Here is a 22,376-nt window from a genome sequence, read left to right as displayed (position 1 = left end):
TCACTTTTACAACTCGTCTTTTACAATTCTATAATCTGTACTTTTAATTTTCTCGTAGAAACCTACATGTTAAAATTTTATGTTTTTCAAAATTGGTCGATTATTATAATATATTTTTCCAGGGTGAAGTAAAAACATAAATAAATTATTAATAAATTATATTAATTAAACAATTATAGTAGTAGGTACCTAATTTATTAACGAAAATATGTCAAATAAAGATACAATAATAGAGGAATATGAAGTTAGTAGATAGTGTCATTAATTTGCACAAGTCTTGCAGAATTCAAACAGAATGTGAAATAGCCTTTTTATTAATTTTATTTATGGCAAGAATGATGTCTGACATTGACAACTGCTACTTAAAAAATTTCAAACGGTTTTGAAACGGCGATGTTGTTGTGTTTAAGCATAACCGCTTTTTGGCAAGATTCCCTCGGGCGCGCGCGTTATGTAAAATGAACGTCGCACTGCTTTCAGTACAAAAAAGTTAAAAATAGACTTTCAGAGTGAGTTGCGTGTTCCGACATTTTTGTTTTTATGTGACATACAAACTTTATTCTCTCTATAGATATTTTAGAAATCAAAGTGAAACGCCGATATAAACATTGGATTGATATGTGAATGATGTGATTTGTGAAGTGCGATTACGGTAAATAGGCGGTAATAATACTCCAAAGACTTGAATATAAAAAGAATTGGACATATTTTGAAGTGCTGTGGTAAATAGTTGTCAATAAAAATGGCTCACGTGGAGCCAATGGACTTGGACTGCATAGAAAGTGATTTCGATGATAAGGAGAACTCGTACCAACACAACAATGCCCTGCCGAGAGTGTCGTGTGCTGAAAAGGGGTTTGAAGAATTGGATGTGTCTGAATTCAACATGAAACTAAGGTACCAAGTGACCCCAGCTTCATCACCTATGTCTAAAAGTTATACGGCTAATTGTTTAGATAACAGGAATATTAGTTATGTTGAAGATGTGTTGACAAATAATCAAAACTTAACTAGGTCATTGAATTCAACAATAACAAACTCAGACAGCATATTGAAGTCGCCAAAGTCTCTACCATTACAGTCAATATCGACCGATCAATTTACTGATTTGAATAGAAACTCTTCGATAAGACGGTCCCTGGACAATGCTAAAAATAATGTGACAGTAACAATAACAACACCTCAAGATTTAGATGATAACTTGTCATTACCTAGTACATCATCATCTTTAACACATACTCCAGAAGCGACTACTCCCACAAAAGAAATACCCAAGCATGATGGTGGTTCACCTATACTCCGTGGATTGAAAAGTGTATTCAGCATGTTTAGATCGTCTCAAAGTCCTATACCGCCAAATGATGAGACAAATGTTGAAAGAAAAGATGAAACTTTCTCTGAAGCACCAGTTAAAGATACTAAACCACAAACTGTATTAGCTTCCACTCCGATAAGAAGTAAAAACAGTCCAATAAAAAGTGGCAGTCCTCTTAAAGACAGTGTGACATTCAAAGATGATTTAGAACGTGAACTGCAGTGGAGAGATGACTCAACCATAATATTCAAAGAAGAAAAAATTCCAATACACAAACTTTTCTTACCAACATTACCAATTGAAACTAAGGCTGTACAAGAATTGAAAAAAGATAATGTTAACACCACTGTTGAGTACATGGATATATCTATAAATGAGTCGGCTATAAATGAATCTGTTAAAAATATAAAGTGCGAAGCAAACAATACCATTGAGTCAGATAGTGAGTTCCAGGACTGTGAAACTACATTTACAAAGAATGAAGATGACCTTGCAGTAAAAGCAGATGTAAACAATGCTAATGTTGGTAGCATTCAGGATGATATAAATATGTCTATTGTCGAAAATGAGTATAATGAAACAAAACCAGAAGAACCTCAAATTGAGTCACTTGGTCATAAGACTATTGATCTACCAATTGAATGTACAAGAGGAGTTCAAACAGTTGCTGAAGACAACAAACTGAATTTGACCAATAATCTAGAAACTAATACTAAATTGGAAGATGTGGTACCAGATATTGTAGAAAATGTTGATAACAAAAATAAAGCTGAAGAAGAAATTTTATTAGAGACACCTATTAATTCAATTAGTAACACTACCTTGAATAAAGATAATCTTCAATGTGAACAAAATTTGTCTGCTGTTATACATGAACTTAATGAAATCAGCAGTGATGCAAAGTGTGTGGAAGATAATCTTATTGAAAATGTTAATAATAAGCATGAAAGTAATGGTATTTGCAATCAAAGTAATATAAACATGTCCATTGTAGAAAATGAACACCATGAAGTTAACTCAGACCAATCTAAAATCTTGTCTGATACTCAGGTTGAAATAAATGCCAATGAAACTACTAATTTGGAAAACCCGATTGTAGAAAATATCATAATGGAGGACATCATTCCAGAGGGATTAAAACTTGACGAAACTGTCAACATTGAAGCCAGCTCTAAATTATTGAATTCAACATCACCAGACATTAGTGAAAGTTCACAAACTAAAAACATGTCAGATACTCAAATAGGTGAAGAAGGTGTTTCACATAAAGTATGTGTTGATGAAACAATTGAAAAAACAAGACCTACTGAATTGGAAAAAACTGATTATATATGTGAACAATCCTTACATGGAGATGAAAATTCTATTTCAAATGAAACAACAAATGATATAAAAACCAATTCAAGAATGGAGTTGAATTCTATGGAAAGTGTGGATGATTTGCATGCTAATATGATAAGTAATGAATTAGCTTTACAAAATATCACAGAACTTCAACCAACTAATGTAGCAAATAATTCTGTTGATGAACTTTACAAATTTAAAGAAACAAGTGAAATTCCCAAACATGAAGACATTGAGCAAAATACAGATCAGAATATTGATGAAGCTCTAATTCTTACTAATAAATCAGAATGTGTACCCACATTGAGTAATGAAGAAAAGGTAGATATAACACCAAGTTTACCTATCGACACACCTGATATTCAAACACATGTGGAGAATATTACTGAAGTAGTAGTAGAAGGTGATACCTTATTGAATAATATTCAAAGTGAAGCTATTAATGATCCAGCCAAAACTATATGCTCTGATACAGAAACAAGTAGTCATAATGTAAATTGTAATGTACCAAATGAGTTTGAAGAAGAACATCAATTAGGAAACAATGTTTCTTTAACAATACCAGTAGACAATGGAATTGTAAATGACAAAACAGTGGAAATTAATTCAGAAAACTTTACTATTGAAACCAAATGTACAGATGTTAATTGTGTTAACACAAGTAATGCGGAAAATACTACACTATCCCAAGTAGATTCACATGTACTTGATTCAAGACCATCAGACATTCCTCTGCCTTTTGATGATGAAAATATGCCTAGTTTGAACAATGAAATTGAAATTACAAATAAAGCAAATACAAATGATGAAGAAACAGAAATGCAATTTTCTGATTTGCCAGTAAATACAACTATAATACAAGAGTCACTAAATATTGAAGGAGATAGTAATGTTGAATCTACCATATCACAGAACAATATTGATAATTTAAAAACCCTGCATGCTTTAGAAATACCTATTGAACCAGAAATTTTACCTGAAGTAGTGGATAGTAATGAAATAGAAGTAAAAATTGAAAACATAGAGACAACCAGTTCTTCTGATGCTAATCCTGAAATTTGTAATGCAACACTTAAAGTGGATAGTGAAGATGACCCTAATAAAATAACAGAAACAGGGCACAATGATTTAGCTATTGAAAATGTAGTTCTACCTCAAAATGATTGTATCTCTAAAATAACTTCACAAGAGAATGCACAAAATAACACTAGCAACGCCGATGTTAGCACAACTAATGAAGCTAATCAAGAACCAATTATTAACAATGCTTTTATTCCATTGGATCAAGAAAATAAAGAAGAGTTAATTGAACCACCTGCAAACGATCCTTATGAATTAGAAACTGACATGGAAGTTGATAATATAAATGAATGCAAAGAAATAAATCCATTTGAAACTAAATGTAAAATTGTATCTTCTCCTCCTGGCTCTCCAGTGATTAGTTCAAAAGGTTACAACTTTAATTTTGATGACATGGATGATCCATTTGCAACTAAAACAAAAATTAGACAGTCACCACCACCTGAAAATAAAATGAATGAAACATTTAAACCCATTGATAACGATAATCGTACTGTTAAAACTACAGTGAAGAAAACAAATCAAAATAGAAGAAAATCACAACCTATGCCAAGAAATCGAGCTCCTAAAAAGGCCTTTAATTCTACATTTGCAGGTACGGTCACAACAAAGAAAGATGATATTGCAGAAGAGAAATTTGTTTCTAACAATGATTTGTCGAAGGAAGATAAGCCAAGTGACTGTAGCAATATAATGGGTAAAGTAAATGATTTAGAAAGTACACCCGACGCACATGTACTAGATGTTAATAAATTAAATAATGTCATAAGCACAGAAGAAGCCAATAACTTAAAAAATGATGTTGACAATGAACATTGTAACAATAGCACACAAATATCTGTTGAGAGGAACAATAAAAATGTATTCAATATACCTGAAATCGATGATAAAAACTTTAATCCATTTGCCACAAGATCAAAGATATGTGTCTCTCCTACTCCCGAAAGTAGTAGTTTTGTGCATGATAAAACCGCAACCTTTGATAATCACAATAGCACAGAGATCAAAATATCTACTGGTGATGAGGATGCCAACTTAGCTGCCAATATAAATTCGTCCGATATAAGTAATATTACAACTTCATCAAAACATACAAACGAAAAAGATGCTACTGTTAAAGAAATTCACACAGAAGATGAAGACACCATTGAAGGACCTTTCCTTGAAGCAGAAGATCTTGCTGACTTTGAGAAGGATACAGATATACTTCCTGATAGTGAAAGAGATGACATGATTGGCTTCGACGATTTTCCTCCTCAAACAAGTGAAGACAATGGGGATAATGCAGAGATATTCATTGATGCACAGGCATTTGAGTTTCTATTAAACCAAAATACTAGTAATGTTGTTGCAGACAGTGGAAAGGAAAGCTTATTCCTTAAGTTCGATCCTTTGTTTGCAAAGAGAGTATCCTCAGATGGCATACTCGCAGCTTTAAATAAGGCGCCAAAACGAGTTAGTACGCCGAAGAAAAAGACAAAACACATAGATAACAACTTACTGACAAATGATTTAAGTGCTAGCACATCCAGCAGAGCTCCACCGGCTCCTGATACTGCTGATGATATAAATATGAATGTATCTAAACCTACAATGGTTGTGAATCCTGCAGTTAATTCAATAATTTCACCAAGGAAAGCAGCTACACCACCAAAAATAAATAGACAATCATTAACATTTACATCTCCAGCTATGACCGTTATTGACCGTCTTCTCTCTCTTAGTGGGAATGGGAATTCTCCCTTACTTAACCACGATACATCAATGCCGCAAGTCAGTGCCGAACAACATCACACTGATTCGGCTCTTATTCAACTAAGAGAGATGTTGGCTGAAAAAGAAATACACGTACAAACTTTACGGGCTGAAAGCAAGGAACTAAAAGAAAGATTGTCAGTCATGGAGTCACAAGTGAGGTCTTTAGAAACTGAGAGTCAAGATAGATTAAGAAAGATAACAGATTTAAACGAAAAATTAGCAGATAAGATTAAAGTTAATAAAACTATGTCGACCGTCGTGGAAGAGTATGAGAGAACTATAGCAAGTTTGGTCGCTGAATTGGAACAAGATAAAAGACGAAATGCTGAAGAACGAATGAAACTGATAAGAGATCGCGACGAACAAAGCAAGCATCTTGCGAGCTTGGAAGTATCGTTTAACGACTTACACAGCAAGTACGAAAAGAGTAAACAGATAATATTTAGCCTCAAAGCAAATGAAGACACTTGTAAAAAATCCATTAAGGAATTTGAAGAGAATTTATTCAAAATGCAGAACAATTATGAGCTACTTAAACAACACGCTACATCGAAATTGAATCACGCTAATACAGAATTAGAAAAAATGAACAAGGCGCACGAAGCCGAGGTATTGAAATTGAATGCAATGATAAAGAGGAAAGATTTGCACATCACGTCGCTGGAGGAAACCCTCGCGCAAAAAACTAAGGCGAACGAAGAGTTGACCGCCATTTGCGATGAGCTCATCAATAAAGTCGGCTGAACTATAATTAGGCGAAGTCTAGATAGCTACGCAATAAAATCTTCATGATCCAGACGTGTAACGCGGTAACTTGTGTACTTATCACAATGATAAGTTGCATTAAGTTCGATGCTCCCGAATGTGCCAAATTCGCCGTATACTCGAATAAAGACTGTTTTTGTGATACTTGGACTAAAAATATGTAATTGTAGTTGTTATCTGTCTAGTTTTATCGGGAATATGATCACTTAGAATTTTTTTATATCAAGACTAGAGAGTTATGCTGGTCATAATGCGCCTATGTCGAAAATTTGTAATGTTTGCTCTTGATAGTAAAATAGTGACATTTTAACAATATTTTTAATTTATTAAAACATAAATAATGTAATGATAAAAATATTTTTGGACAGTTTTTTGTATTGATAAATATTTTTTTAGATATGTAATAGTTAAAACGTGTTGTATTTAGGGTCTCATATTTTCCATAGTACTTTTCAGACAATTTGTGAACTATTCAAATGTTGCCATTGTAAATGTTCTTAAAAAATAAAATATTATGTTTGGTTCTTATTCTATTAGTATGATAACAATTGAAATATGCATAATTAATTACATTTAACGTTTTAATAATTGTATTACAAAATGTTTCTTCTTTCTAGCTGTGTGTGTAAACGATAATTTTGCAGATCTTGAAATTATCAAATCAAAAATGTGTATAACATTAAACTTCTTTTATTTTCACAATATTTGTAAAGGAAAATTCAAAAGAAATTTTTATAAAGATAGTATTTATGTAACTACAATTTCTCTTAAAGATAATTTTGTCAGGAATGAATATTTATAGAATAAGGCCGTAGAATAATGTGAAGACGAAAAAATGACCATATTTTTGCATGTTCATGTTATTTTAGTTAAATACAGAATATCGGAGTGAACTATTTTTGTATTATATTATGATGTAATTAGATATATTTGAGATATTAAAGTCAGTGACCTTTTAACTGTTGTTTTATTTTTACAAAGTGCAGTGGAAGATCGTCTGTTCGTGTTTACAAACTATTTAAATTTTGACTTGTTTAGAAATAGTTCTGAGGTTTTCAATGGTATAAAAATAAATATTAAATGGACGCTTTCTTTTAAATTGTCGAATATAGCTTTATGACGCGGGTTCGATGCCCTTAAAGATACACAAAATCTTTGCTTTCAGTTTTCTGTTTGTTTAGGCTTAAGAATTATTGTTCTAATGAAATATATTTTTCTATAGATGATCTTTTGTTAATAATCGCTATTGATAGGTAACTATAAAATATAAATTCCATTTTAGGTAAAATATAATACAATAATAAATATTGAAATAAGAACTAGTTAATTATTTTGCTTAAAACAAATACAGTGTAATATTTATAACTTGGTCAATTATTCATTCATAACATACATACATAATATACCATCATGTTCAATTTGTACGTTTATTTGAGCACAATTAGATAACGAGCACACACGCAAAGAATATTCTTGATTTTACATTTAAAATTATTATGAATGACTAAGTTGAGGTGCATACAACTTTTCATCCAATCAGCTAATCCACTTTGAGGTAATACTGAAATAAATATTTAAAAAAGTGATTTAATTAACTAGGTAGTTTCTAATGCTATAGATGGATAAGATAATATTATGCGTGTCAAATTATAGTAAGAAAGCGATCTCTGGTACAGTGGTTAGAGCAAGATGCGGGTTCGATTCCCAGTGTGATAGTAGGTGTACCTTTATTAATATAGAAAATCATTCATTGAAAGGCGAGATATGCATTGGTCCATACACAAGCGAACATGGGACATCTCATAAGGTTTATCTATACTAAAACATATTATAAAGAGGAAAGGTTTGTATGTATGTATGTATGTATGGTTTTCACGCATAAACTATACTGGACCGATTTTGATGAAATTTGGCACAGACAATCTTTAGACTCTGAGAAAGAACATAGGCTACCTTTTATTGCGAAATATGTACCACGGGGAAGCAGGGGCGGACCACTAGTACCTATATATTCTGAAAGGTATTTTATAATGGTATCGATATTTCAGTGAAGTTGCATGAATCATGCTTTACGGTTGAACTCAGAAGCGCAATAAATTATATTGAGATTATAACGGTGAAAGGTATGAGCGAGGCACAATGTATAAACAAAATTTTACGTTGTTATTAAAAGGTTGATATTAATTCTGTGATTTGATAAAGATTATAGATGTCAGGTTTTATTACGTGGCTTTACGCCCGCGTAGTCAAAGGAAAACCTGTGTAGTTTTTGTTCCCGGGGGATTTCCGGATAATACCTATTCTATGGCTTTTCATAGGTCTCAAACTATCTTTGTGCCAAATTTAATACAAATCAATGGATAAGCGTGAAGAAGAGATAGCAAGGGCGGATCCAGCTTTAGTGCCAGGGGGGGGTCACATAGACGTGGTCAATTTTTAAAAGCTATATTTTGGTAATTTTAATTGATACATAGATTTAAAAAAAATTGGTCAAGTGCGAGTCGGATTGGCGAACCAAGAGTACGATTCCGTACAAACATTTTTATATGTTTTAATATTAAATTTATGATTTTTGCAATTTTTCCTTTATCTGTGCTATAATACGTAAGTTTCTATTAAATAAAAATTAAATATCAAGATTCTGTGTTCAGGGGAAGTACCCTGTAGGTTTTGATTCCTGGCAACACTTGCGAATGTTGATAAGCATGAAATTTATGTTTTAGCAATTTTTCCTCCATCTGTGCTGACATTGCTTTTAACCAAATTTCAGAACTGTGTGTTCACAGGAAATAGTACAATACCTATAGATTTTGATTCCCTTGAAATATTGTCGAAATTTGCGATAATTTACGGCATAAACGGCTGTATCTTTTGATTGCGTTGGCTTATAAGTTTGATTTTTTCACAGCTATAAGGAACCGTAGATTTGAGTATTCGGTATGAATTTCAGATTGATACCTCCACGCGTTCCTGAGAAAAAGGGTCTTGATAGGCAGACAAACTTGAAAATATATATATTTTTTGCAATTATTCCTGTATCTGTACTATAAGATGTTGCTTTGTACCGAATTTCAAGATTCTGAGTTTACGGAAAGTATCCTGTAGGTTTTGAGTTTTGATTCCCTTGCGAATGTCGAAATTTGCGAAATTTTTCGGCATTTACGGCTGTATCTTCTGATTCGTTGACATAGAAGTTTGATTTTATTATAGCGTAAAGGTATTATAGACTTGAGTTTTTGGTATGAATATCAAGTTAATACATGTCAGCGTTCATGAGTAACAGGGTTGTATGTTAAATTTTTTTTTTATATTTTTTTATATTATAATCTAAGGAAAAATTCATGCTTTTCGCAATTAGTAAACAAAGTCGTTGTCTCTGTGCCTATGTTCCTATGTATGATTAAATCTTTAAAACTACGCAACGAATTTCGATGCAGTTTTTTTAAAGATGAGTGATTCAAGAGGAATAGTATATTATTTATAAGGTTTTAGAGAAAGCGGGCGAAGCCGCGGGCGGTAAGCTAGTCTGCGTTATAAGACGTTTGATTGTACTAAATTTCATGACTTTGTGTACTCGGGAACTACCCTGTAGGTTTTGATTTCTTAGGGAGTGTCGAAAAGTTTCAGCAATTACAGCTGCATCTTTTGATTGCGTTGGCTAAAACGTTTGAATTTTTCACAGCATCAAGGGACCGTAGACCGTAGGATTTCGACATTAGCAAGGGAATCAATACCTGCAGGGAGCACCCTGTCCCGTAAACACAGTCTTGAAATTGAGTAAAAAGTAATAACTGCGAAAACCCTAATTATTTAATTAAATTAAATTTTAATAATTTTAAACTTACAATCCCTTTACTCATGAACGTCTTCATGTATTTAATTGATATTCACATCAGAACTCAGGTCTATAATAACTTAAATCTGTTATTTAATTCAAATTCTACGTCAACGCAATCTGAAGAAAAAGCAATTAGAGCCGCATATTCTGTAATTCGCAACTACTTGCAAGGGAATCATCAATCAAAACCTACAAGGTACTTCCCGTGAACACAGTCTTGAAATTTGGTTAAAAGCAACGACTTAAGCACTTACAAGCACAGATAAAGAAAAAAATCCTTTATACAAAATTGTAAGATACAACTGCAACATAATGAAAAAATATGTTTGCTCGGAGTCCTCGGTGCGCGAGTCCGACGCGTACTTGGCCGATTTTTTGTTGTAATTTGACTGTATTTTCTATTGTTCATTTAAAAAAAAATTGCTATTTTATGTCTTATCCACGAACGGGATATTTCGATATTTTTTGTGTGAAAAGTGTAACAGCAAAAGTTGTAGAAAAAAAAATTAATTACAATATAGGGTCAACCGGGGCAAATGCAACTAAAAAATAACAAGTCTCAAGTTTGATCGGTTGCAGTTATCTCCTTTTATATTTGGTCATTTATTTGACCCATTTATTGTTTTTTGTATTTATTCAAGATTATTTTAAACCAATCAAGCAATACAGTAGTCTTATAAATAACTGGTAGTGAGAATATTTCCTAAAATTGGTAGAAAAAGTTACATTAACCCCTAGTCGGGGGTAAATGCAACTAACTGCCATAGCTCTTCTTCTATTTCATATAAAACAACGAATATAGAATATATTTATGAGATTTCATGTTATTCATAGGATTTTGAACTGGATTACCGTGTAGCAAGGACGAGTTTTCAGGAAAAATCTTATTTTTCTAAATGTGGGGCAAATGCAACTATTTGTTAGAGAATTAGTGTGGGGAATGCAAAAAACTTATTCATCGATATATTTTTATTATTCTATATATATATACAATAACGTTATCTATACAATAACGTTGCGATCGTAGATGGCGCCGCATTATTTAGAGGAAAATCTCATGTACCTAAGTACTTTGATTTACCACTTTAAATCGCAACAAAAAAAAATTACAGTGTACCTACCTACCTACTAAGTCAATTTTAGTTTTTGGTCAGAACAAATAATATTCTTTGTGTTAAATATTGTTAAAAACGTAAACCAAACAAAATACGTTTATTAGTTAATCAACCGTTAACTAAAAATTACTTGAACAATCACAGAACTATCCTACCTATCGTTTTTAGTTACTTATAGTCTTTAACCACGCTTTATCTAATTTTAATTTTACTTATGAACCCGTCTCTGGGTATAATATCGAAGAAATAATCGATGGTTCTTCTTTAATTAATCATAAAGAAAGTATATTTTGACTACCAAGAAGGATACATAATAAAAATATCGACACTGTCACATCACTAGTGTTTTTAGTTTCATACAAAAATATAAGGGGCTATTGTAACTAACCTCACAGTTGCAATAACCCCACAGTGAAATTTTCATGAGGCAATTGTAACTGCATCAATAACACAAAATAGAGTCAACTAACGCATTAAAAATATAAATGAAATATGCTTAACGGCTTGTGATAATCGTGTCCAATCAAAAACACCTGCAAAAAATCACTCCTAAACAATTTTTTTGTCTGTAAAACTCGACACCTGTTTTTACGCACACCAACTTCAAAATAGCGGTTTGACACAATGGCCTATCAATCAAATAGTTTTCATCGTAGTGGCACCATCTATTACTTGTAAGATTTATTAGTCGTTGAGTTATTGAATCATAGGTGGCGATATATTACAACAACTCTAATAAATTAGTTATGATAACTAGTTGCCATAGCCCCATAGTTGCATTTGCCCCGGTTGACCCTACAACTTTACCATTACACTTTATTCCGCAGTTATAGTTTTTTTTAAAAATCGAAAAACCTGTTATTTTTCCTTAAATTACGACCACAGGTCGACTCTAATAAACTTTTTCTATAATTTTTGTTATATTCTCTTCCGTTACCGTTTGTAATTGATTTCATTGTTCTATATTACTTTTATGTCTCAAAATTCAATAAAAACATCATATTGAACAGTATTAATTTGTTAATTTAAAAAAGTTAATATTAAATTAGTGGTCCACTTAGGTCGTGGACCTAGCCCAGGGGGGGGTCATGACCCCGTGACCCCCCCCCCCTGGATCCGCGCTTGAGAGATAGACAGACAGATTTACTTTCGTATTTATGATATTAGTAGAGATCAAATCATCAAAGCGAAATTCAAAATCTTTGGAAGGTACTTTGTATTTTGTAAGGACGATGACTACATAATATAATAACAACACATTTGCCTTTAGATACTTGGTATATAGTGCTTGTCGCGGAAGAATTCTAACAAATACCCGCGGCGGCTCGACGGAACACAGTGGGGTTTTAGTCGGTAAGAATCCGACATAACCCACGGCTCCTTCCTCGGGGGCCGTGGGTATCTTTTGAAGATTTTCCCACTATAAAAAAAAAAGTATATAGTGCTTATTAATTTTAATAGCTTATTTATACACTTATACATAAATACTAAGCATAAACACAAAATGGAACAAAAAATGTAACTCAGAACCTCCATCATCAAGTCAGTAGCAGTAATGATTCAATACTGTCACACCGGTATTTAGCACACGTTATTTCTTCAGTAAGAACATCTATTCGCAATGTCATTGCCAATTGTAACATCTGAGTGCGTTTATGCTCTCGCTCACGGATCATTAGAGGCTTGTAATTACGATGTTTATGTTGCGGGTAATCTTGAGAGCGGTTAGAACTAGTTTTAGCTGGTTGGAATTAGGTTCAATTAGGTAATCTATATATATAAAAGAAAGTCTGTATGTTCCAACACTTATAACTCGAGTTCTACTGAACCAATTTTCATGGTTTTAGATTCGTTGGATTTGTCTCCGTCCAGAATAGAAGAATAAATCATAAAAACAACAAAAACTAGACGAATAAATATTTTCCCAAAATTTTGATTTTCGTACATCAGTTGTCAATCCTGTCAAATACGGAAAATAATGTTTGACATTCATGCGTTCAAAAATGTATTATGTGTAAAATAATAAAACATTAAAAAGGGTGAATAAATATTTTTTGTATTTATTTTAAAATCAATTATTAAAAAGTGCAATAAAACATAAAAATTCCTCAAATGTTTGTGTTTACGCGTGTTTTCAGAAATTAATAAAGTATTTTTGGTGGGGAAACTAACCAAGAAGTTTAGTTCGATTAATTATTAAAAAAATTCTATAAAAATGTAAAAATTCTGACAATTATTTGTTGCGATTTCGTCGACTGCGTCAACAATATTGCTATAAACAAGCTAAATTGCGTTTTGAAGATTACATCCATTTATGCGATGCAATTAGCACAGAAGAAGGTGCAGAAAATTTTGGTCTATTGATTATTTTACCGGCGATACAGGTAGCCCAAGTGAATATGCGCAAGATGCAATGACATAATAATATTAATATGTTCGGCCAGATTTATTCATTACATTTATATGTAATCCGAAATGGATGGAAATTATTCAACTGCTGCTTCCCGGACAAATATCAAGTGATCGGCACGACATCACCACACGTGTTTTCAAGCACTGATGGATTACATTAATAGAACACATCTTTGGGATTATTCAATGATGGATGTATTCAATCGAATGACAACAATCTGGCTTGCAGCATGCACACATTTTAATTTGGTTAGTCGAAAGGATTCGGGCAGATAAAATATATGAGTGTGCGGGGATTGCTAATCCTGAAACCGATCTAGACCGACATAACGTTGTTATCACGAATATGATTCATGGACCGTGTGACACCATCAACCACCAATCACCATGCATGCTTGACAGTGAGTGTACCAAAAGGTATCCACGAAAATTGATGGCAGAGACCATCACAGGCAACGATGGTTACCCACTGTATCAGCGTCGATCGCCCAATGATAGTGGTAAAATTATTATCACAACTAAAGTGAAACGAAACGATGGCGTGGTCGATAACAGTTATAGAATGAAAATAATTAATCCATGCTGCACAAATTATTAAAATTCAGTCATTTTTCTCTGAGACGTGTTTGAAGAAATAAAATAAAATACTATTACATATCAATCCATATAAATATTTATTTTGTATTGTATTGTATTACGTTCATCAAAGCCTAAATTAGTTCAGCTAAAAGGTAACACAACATTCATTGACAGGGCGGTACAAAGTTCGCCGGGACAGCTAGTAACGGTAATAATTAAAATTCGTGTCTCTATTGTTAGGTATTGGTAAATTGTATTTCATATCTGTTGCACTGATCAATTTTCTTTTCATTTATACAGAATTTCACACAGTGTGATCACCAGATACTTTTTGTTAGTCTTCCGAAAAACAAAACATTTCGATTCTTCGAAGCGGTTCAAATAGCAAAATTTAAATAGGTATGTAAATATGTAATTAAAAATCATAAACAAACTAAAAACTAGCGCTAGCTGAATTCAAAGAGATACCCTTAAGTTTTACCACCAATAACTCATATCTAACTTTATCCGGCTAAAACTAGATACAACCTCATGTAGGTTATTAGCAGTAATATAAATGTATAGAACTTATATTATCATTGTAGAACAAAGAATCCGTCCTACTCGACTGATCAAGCGTAAATGATACAGTCTTTTCATCAATAATAATTGATCTCATAGGTACCTAGTTACCTATTTGTGTTCGAAGAACATATTTTCTATTTATTTTAATAGGTAAATTAAATTTATATGGCTATTTTTAATGTCATAAGAACTTGTGATCGTCTTCTTGTCACCCATGCGTTTTTTTTCTCACAGCTAAACTAATGCGCAACGGCTGGATCGATTTTGATAAGATTACGTTAGCTTCATATTATATTAAAATGTTATAGGGATTGATTTAGGCTACTTTTATTAAAAAAATAGGAAAAGATTGTTTTCAAAAGTACGATTAGTATAAATAAGTGTACAGTGTATCATATTCTCTCGTATACTTTGGCACGTTTCATAGGATTTTCAACCAAAATGCAATAGAAAAAGGGCGTGGCGTTAACGATCATTATGTGCGACACCAAATCACATGTCATGCACAAATGGTGTAGCATCGTACCAGCCCCGAAACCCTGCAGATTCTAGCCATACTCTTTTCGTATCATTTATAAACCATCAGCAAGGCGCTCCGTGTCTCCCGCGCCACGGTTGCCATGGCGACCAGCAGCAAACACTGCCAAACGCTGTCATTCTCGCCAGACTTGAAGGGTTGTAATGACATCCAACAAATGTACGACGAGACGGTGGAGGTGAACGGCACAGAGATAGATAGCCCCAGCTCTGAGGAGGGACTTGAGGAAATGTCCAAATTCAACCCGCCCGTGCGGCACACCGCTCGCCACGATTTCGACTCGGATTCCGAAAGCGATTCCAGTCCGGACAAATTTGAGAACTTTTCGGAGGAGGATCTGGTACATTTAATAATATTATGCTTTATTTTTCGTTTCTTACATTTATAAATTCAGCTATTCAAAGTAAAGAGTGCATTGAACTTAAATTTATTTCCACTAGAGTCTAGACTAGAATATCTCTTGAAATTATTGATTTAGTATATACTTAGGTAACCTTTACCTTATGTACTGTACCTAAAGGTTGAATTTTTTTACGTATACATCCAATTACTAGAAATCCATGGTTTGGTTTAGAGTTTAGACGTGAAAATTTACCTAGCCTAGCAAAATTCGACTGTACCTAATATCTATATGGCTACAGGTTTTATCTTGAACGGCTCGATCATATTAAACAATTACAATTAACCCTAATAAATTATATTTTAAAGTCGTTTCGCAAATTGGTTAACTACATTTGACCAAGAGACGTGGGTATCGTATGACAATGGTGGCCCACACATACTCTGAATAATCATTCACGCTCTAGTTACAATTTCTCCACAATTGTTTGTATACCAGTAAAAGTAGTAAAAGTAGCCTCTATATTTGTTTACGGAAGTGGTTAGACAAGAGATTGTTAATGTAGTTTTGTTAAAATAATTGACTCGGTAATCTTAGATCGCAACATTTAATGAATTGATACTTGAATAGTTACTCTAGTATCAATAGGGGAACCCGAGAAAATAAAAACATGATTCTTTATCCCTTTAAAAATATATTGTTACATAGCTTTCCGCCTGCAGCCTCGCCCGCGTTTTCAAAGAAAAACCCGGATAGTTCCCGTTCCCGTGGGATTTCCGGGATAAAACCTAGCCTATGTTGCTCAGTGAAGATGCAGCTTTCTAATGGTGAAAGAATTTTTGAAATCGGTCCAGTAGTTTATACATAATTACAAACCATTTCCTCTTTATAATATTAGAACATTAGTATAGATAAAATGTATAATTAGGTAGGTCTTCCTTTTAAAGAATCAGTTTTACGCAACTTTTTGATAATAGCTGTTGTAGGTGAATTGTTTATGCTGAAGACGAACGATGCACAAACAAATTATATTGTTAGTTATAAAATATTACAAAATAAATATAGAGAGGATTGGAGTACAAAAATGTGAATGCTCGAAACAATATTTTAAATTAAAATAATATTTACAGTCCCCTGACAGAAAGTCTAAACATTCAGATAAGGATGAGGTGAAGCAAACCAAAGAATCTACCGAATTGTCCCGGCAGTCGAGCAGACGCCATGATTCTTCCAATTCTGGTTAGTATTCTCTACTATTCTGCTTAAAATTCTATTAAGATATTGTATTACTGTCCACGTATTTACCAAATTCACCGCAAATAATGCTACCGTATAGGTTTTAAGTTTAACCATGTTATCCGATCTTATTTGTGGCTACAATAGAATACATTTCTCATAATATTATGCAGGTAGCTACTAGCGATCAAACAGGATATTTTCTATTTTATTTTACCATCAAGCATTTCTAGGCTTTAATCATAATATACGTAGGTATTTTTTTTAGAAACAGATTCCGGAGATATAGAGCCAGATTTGACAAGACCAGACCCAGTGCTGCCAACAGCAGGGAGTGGCAAGAAACGCGGCGTGGTGATACCAGCAGAGGGAGCTTATGATCCCAAGCAGTTTGCAGACCTTAAGGTGCCCCCGGAAATGGAGAATATATTCCAGTATATTATGAAGTGAGTGGAACAAAATCCTCATAGCAACACGTATTAGGTAATACAGCAATTATGTAATTTAACTATTGCAGGATATTACAGGACTGAATATAGGTATGTATTATTATCATTTAAATGTGTAAATAATACAATACATATTATATACGCAAATGATATAATATATACGCAAATGGTGTCAGCGTAGGAGATGGAATATTATTTAGTTGGTGGAATCAAATAAATCATCAAATCATCTAAAGTTTTTTTAATGTTCAGTTACTTAACTAGGTACCTAACGAGATTCATTGTTCAACAAGTTCATAGTTAATCGCTTATACAAATGTATAAATACATATTCAAATTATAATAATATTTATTACATCATTAAGTCTGAAGTAATGTGAGCACATATTATTTTTAATTTACAATTTCATGAAGTTTTTTAATTTATTCTGTCATATTATGTTACGTGATGCATAGCAGCCAGAAGAAAGTAAATGTAAACTATTAAATAATATTAAATTATGCTAAATTAAGTATGGTTAAATATAATCGAGAAATATTATGTCGACTTTCCTTTGATTTGTGAAATTTTGGCTCTTTCTAATTAAAACATTCTGCAGCTCGTAAATAAAATGAATGAATATCAATGTATGTATAAGTTTCGATTTTAGTTTGCAATTCTTTAAGCAGCATCTGTGTCATGATGACTATAATATTTATATGTGATACCTATGTAACTATATGAAAGCAACAATGAGATTTCTACATTTTAATGCGGTGAAAGCGTGCATGTTGTGTGAAGTGTCGTCTTTATTTGAGAAAAGCTGGTTTAAATTTATTCAATGCGAATCAATTACACTATTAACTATTCCTTGAGTTTATGCTTATGAGTTCACTTGTTTGGTTGAATTAAAAGATACGTATCAACTTTCAACGTATAGTTAGCTAATATTGAATTTATATTAAAATTTGTAAATAAATATCCGTCTGCATTGAAAGTTTGATTGATTCATATTTAAATATTACTGTATATATGATAAATAATCAAATTAAACGGTGATACATGGTTACTTTAAAATTAAATATTCGAAAGTTACGAAAAATAATATGACTTTTTTTCAAAAGAAAAAAATATGTAAATATCTATTAATAGGTAAGTTTTTAGACTCTTCAAAAAAGAACTTTTAGAAGTGTTGGCATTCTTAGTTTCGGCCGTATAGGTATATTATATTACTCTATGAGTTTCGGTTTGAAGTTTATGACGATCTATATGTTGATATGTTACTACTGAAGATACCAATGGCTATTTATGGATGACGCCAGAATATCCATAGGATGCTTAAGAAATGTGTTTCTATTGCATTGAAAAATGTATCAGGTTAAAATCAGTTAATAATCGAAAATGCTAATATTTTTTCGCTTTCTATTAATTTGTATTCTAAAAGGGTTAATCTGGATTAGAGGGAGTTGAATGAGATTAGATGTAGTTTAAGTATAATTATTGTGATTAACACATGGGCAAAGCACATGGGCTCTCATTTTATTTTATTTTATGTCTAGGAGGCTAAAAGCTTTCTTCAAAAGAGCAAAAAAGCTTTTTCTTTCAGCATGTGACAATTTCCTGTTGGATTGTATGATTTACCTATATTTAAACAAAACTAAACCCACTAGATACACGCCGCAAAAGATCGACATCGAGTTCAAGCTACAACCCTTCGTGCCGGAGTACGTGCCGGCTGTTGGCGACGCGGATGCGTTCATAAAAGTGACGGCCCCGGCGTGCGGGCCGCGGGCGACCCTCGCTGAGCAGGCGCTTGAGTTTATTGATAATTTGGGTGAGTTATTGTTTAAAATATAGTTATTTACACTAGATACATAGAGCAAAAGATAAAGTTGAAGTCGCAAGCCTTCATGCCGGAGTACGTGCCCGCTGTAGGCGACGCAGACGCTTTAATAAAAGTGAAGCTGAGCAAGAGGTTTATTGATAATTTGTGTTAGTTTTGTTTGTATGATAGTCAATAGGTAATTAGTTTCGGCATAGGTATATAATATATTATAAAGAAAAGGTAAATGTTTGCTTTCATTTGTAAGTTATTTAATGAATGTAAACAAGTATTTTTTAACCGGACTTTCCAACGCAAAATCAGTAAATTTATCTTTCATCTTAATTCATCGACATTTCTATTTCGAAATGCAAAAATATATTCGAATTTCTATACTATAATTTTTAACGCATGCACTTGAATTGTGATCTGACCTATATTTAAAAATACATCGAGTGCTAGTTCGTTCAGCCAAATCTTATCTTGAAATTAGCAACATAAACATTGAATTTGCTGTGAAGTGAAAACAATGTAAATATAATTAACGTCATATTTTGTCTGTGACATCATGCTCTAAATTTTCATCTTCTCTTATCGTACATTCTCTAGAGATATAGGTAGGTAGGTACATTCAATTGAGTATAATGTACTCTATCCTTTGAAAGCCAAAATGTGTTTATTTGGCAGATTAATAACTACATATAAAATATTATAATTATATCCTCTTAAAATTCAAGAACAATCTACAAACTATCGTCTATCTACAAAACAGAATTAAAAAAAGCAGCTGTCAAAATTAAACTGCAATAAATTGGCGGCAAACAGATGTCTAATGCTATTAATCTTATTTGACTGCAAGATTTAGCTATGTAACTACATTCACGTCAAATATGTTCTTGAACTATAACTGTCTTCTGTTATTTATAAATAAAACTAACATGCGTACGCGTTGGTAAACATAGTTTCGAAATAACTGGGCTGATTAAGATAAATTCATATTAAAATATTAATAACTTAGGTTTAGATAACTACTGTTTACCTACTATATATATGAGACATTTTAGATGGAGATCCATCGTCCATGATTCGATTGTTCATAGATATGAACAATCGAATCCATTATTAACTTTCATATTTTAATATGTTAGCAAGCTAGTTTAAAAATCTAAGCTATGTGATTTAGAATGCGTTTCCGGTGGAAAAATTTAAACCAAAAGTCGTTGGCATCAACACCGCTAAATCGTAAACTCAGTTTAATTATAGCTTGAACCTTGAATGGGACAATAACTGCGTTTTAAATCCAAATAGGACATCGTACAGCTATGTGGAAATCTGGGTTTAATTCCTGTTTTTTTAGGTTTAACGATACTAGATGAGCCGTCGGCTGAGCAAAGCGAATCGGCGTTGTTACACTTGCAACTACGTGCCATATCGAAAACATCGAGCGCTAAGTCTACTGTGGTAATTCTTTTATTTATTTTATATGACTATCGTTGTGCCACGGACGTTTGGGTTGAATGGTACACTAGATACAAATAATATTACAGTCTACAGCTCGTTCAAGTTGTTTTAAAATCGATTCAATAGTTTTGAGTATCTCTAGCCAACAAAAGCTCTTTATAATATAACTAGCTTTCCGCACGCGTTTTCAAAGAAAACCCCGCATAGTTCCCGTTCCCGTGGGATTTCCGAGATAAAACCTATCCTAAGTGTTAATCCAAGTTACCCTCTATATGTGTGCTTAATTTCATTGTAATCGGTTCAGTAGTATTTGCGTGAAAGAGTAACAAACTTACACATACACATCCATCCTCACAAACTTTCGCATTTATAATAATAGTAGGATAGGATAGGATAGGATTGAAGATTTACATAACTGATATTTTTCCTATTATTAGATACTTACTGCATTTCGTTCAGGATTGGGATCATTACAGTGCAGTCTTGTGAACTATTCTGATTAATCACAGTCAAAGGAGTCATAATCGTGGAAATAAAACATCAGATGCGTTATGAAACATTTTATTCATATTTCAGTTAACAAAGAAGATAGATAACGCAGAGAAGAACCCAAAAGCGATCGAGCGCTGGATCAAGGATGTCAGTGAGCTGCACATGTCAAAGCCGGCACCCACCGTCACTTATACTGCGTATGTTTTCTTTTTAATCTAAAGTACAGTTTACGTGAGCCTTGCTCTTACTAAAAGGTTTTATTAGCTAGGTATAACATGCTTTTATTCCACTTTCATAATGTTTCTCGTTGATGACAAAAAAAAATTCAATTCGTTCCAGTAGTTTTTGAGATAAGCTTGTCCAAATATAAACTCTTGCTTTGTTATATTATTATCTATTAAAGACATCTGGCAAGGGATTTTTCAGGATTTTTCAGGAATTTGACATCTGATCAATTTCCTCACTTTAATAATCCTCTATTAATGCATAATTTACAGGAAAATGCCAGACATAGACAGCCTAATGGAAGAATGGCCAGAGTCAATGGAAGAAACGCTAAACGATGTCGGTTTCCCGCCTTCCACGCTCGACTGTTCGCTGTCAGAATACGTAGATTTAATCTGTGCCGTGTTTGACATTCCCGTCGTCGGTGACACTTTGAATGACAGAATACAAGCGCTACATTTGCTGTTTAGTCTGTATTCAGCTGTCAAAAATTCGCAGTTATACGCGGATAGGATGAAAGAAGAAAAGGGATAATATTATTGATGTAAAAAAATAAATAACTACATGCACTGTAAATGTCTTTTCATTTTAAGTTAAGTCCCCTTTTCAAAGAAGTGTAGTGTTAATGTATGTATGTACATTTGCATAATATGAAACGTACGATGTAATTTGTATCTTAATTAAAGGAATAAAACAACAATTACTTTGGCAATTTTATTTATTTACACGTTTTAAAAATATACATTTACTACAATCTGTTATTGACTCGTTAGCCTCTGGTTTAGATACTATAATATTGGTAAAATATTTTATCACGTCGGCAATTTTTTAAATATTTTTTTTTTCGAACGTAATGCAACATAGAGCTCTCATCGAACCGAGTATAAAAATAAAATGAATAAAAAAGTTATTATAAATGTAACAATACAATATGTATATTTGTATAATACATTATCTAGATACATGTGGTTAAATACAAATAGTAACATTACAATTAACAAAATATACGTTCTATGAAATAGCTCTTGCACTGTACAAAATGGACGATTGGTAAACATATTAA

General features: G+C 32.7%; 2 protein-coding genes across 2 annotated transcripts; both read left to right on the top strand.

Annotated features, from left to right (window-relative positions):
* Positions 1–386: 386 nt before the first annotated feature.
* On the top strand, positions 387–7,209 carry LOC149900857 (uncharacterized). The gene has a single exon (XM_090112189.1). The coding sequence runs from the start codon at positions 743–745 to the stop codon at positions 6,239–6,241; it is 5,499 nt and encodes a 1,832-aa protein (XP_089968315.1). The 5' UTR covers positions 387–742; the 3' UTR covers positions 6,242–7,209.
* Positions 7,210–15,319: 8,110 nt separating this feature from the next.
* On the top strand, positions 15,320–21,871 carry IFT46 (intraflagellar transport 46). The gene is made up of 7 exons (XM_090112609.1): positions 15,320–15,648; positions 16,779–16,887; positions 17,153–17,330; positions 18,984–19,147; positions 20,493–20,596; positions 21,173–21,285; positions 21,586–21,871. Exons 1-7 carry the CDS (start codon positions 15,391–15,393, stop codon positions 21,845–21,847), a joined length of 1,188 nt encoding a protein of 395 aa, XP_089968735.1. The 5' UTR covers positions 15,320–15,390; the 3' UTR covers positions 21,848–21,871.
* The last annotated feature ends 505 nt before the right edge of the window (positions 21,872–22,376 follow it).

This window comes from Colias eurytheme, chromosome 18 (genome assembly GCF_061535395.1).
Source record: "Colias eurytheme isolate Ceu_HAF_F1 chromosome 18, ilColEury1 Martin Lab GWU primary, whole genome shotgun sequence".
In the NCBI taxonomy this organism is placed as follows: domain Eukaryota; kingdom Metazoa; phylum Arthropoda; class Insecta; order Lepidoptera; family Pieridae; genus Colias; species Colias eurytheme.
The sequence above is the reverse complement of the archived record's forward strand: the minus strand, read 5'-3'. Positions and strand labels throughout refer to the sequence as shown.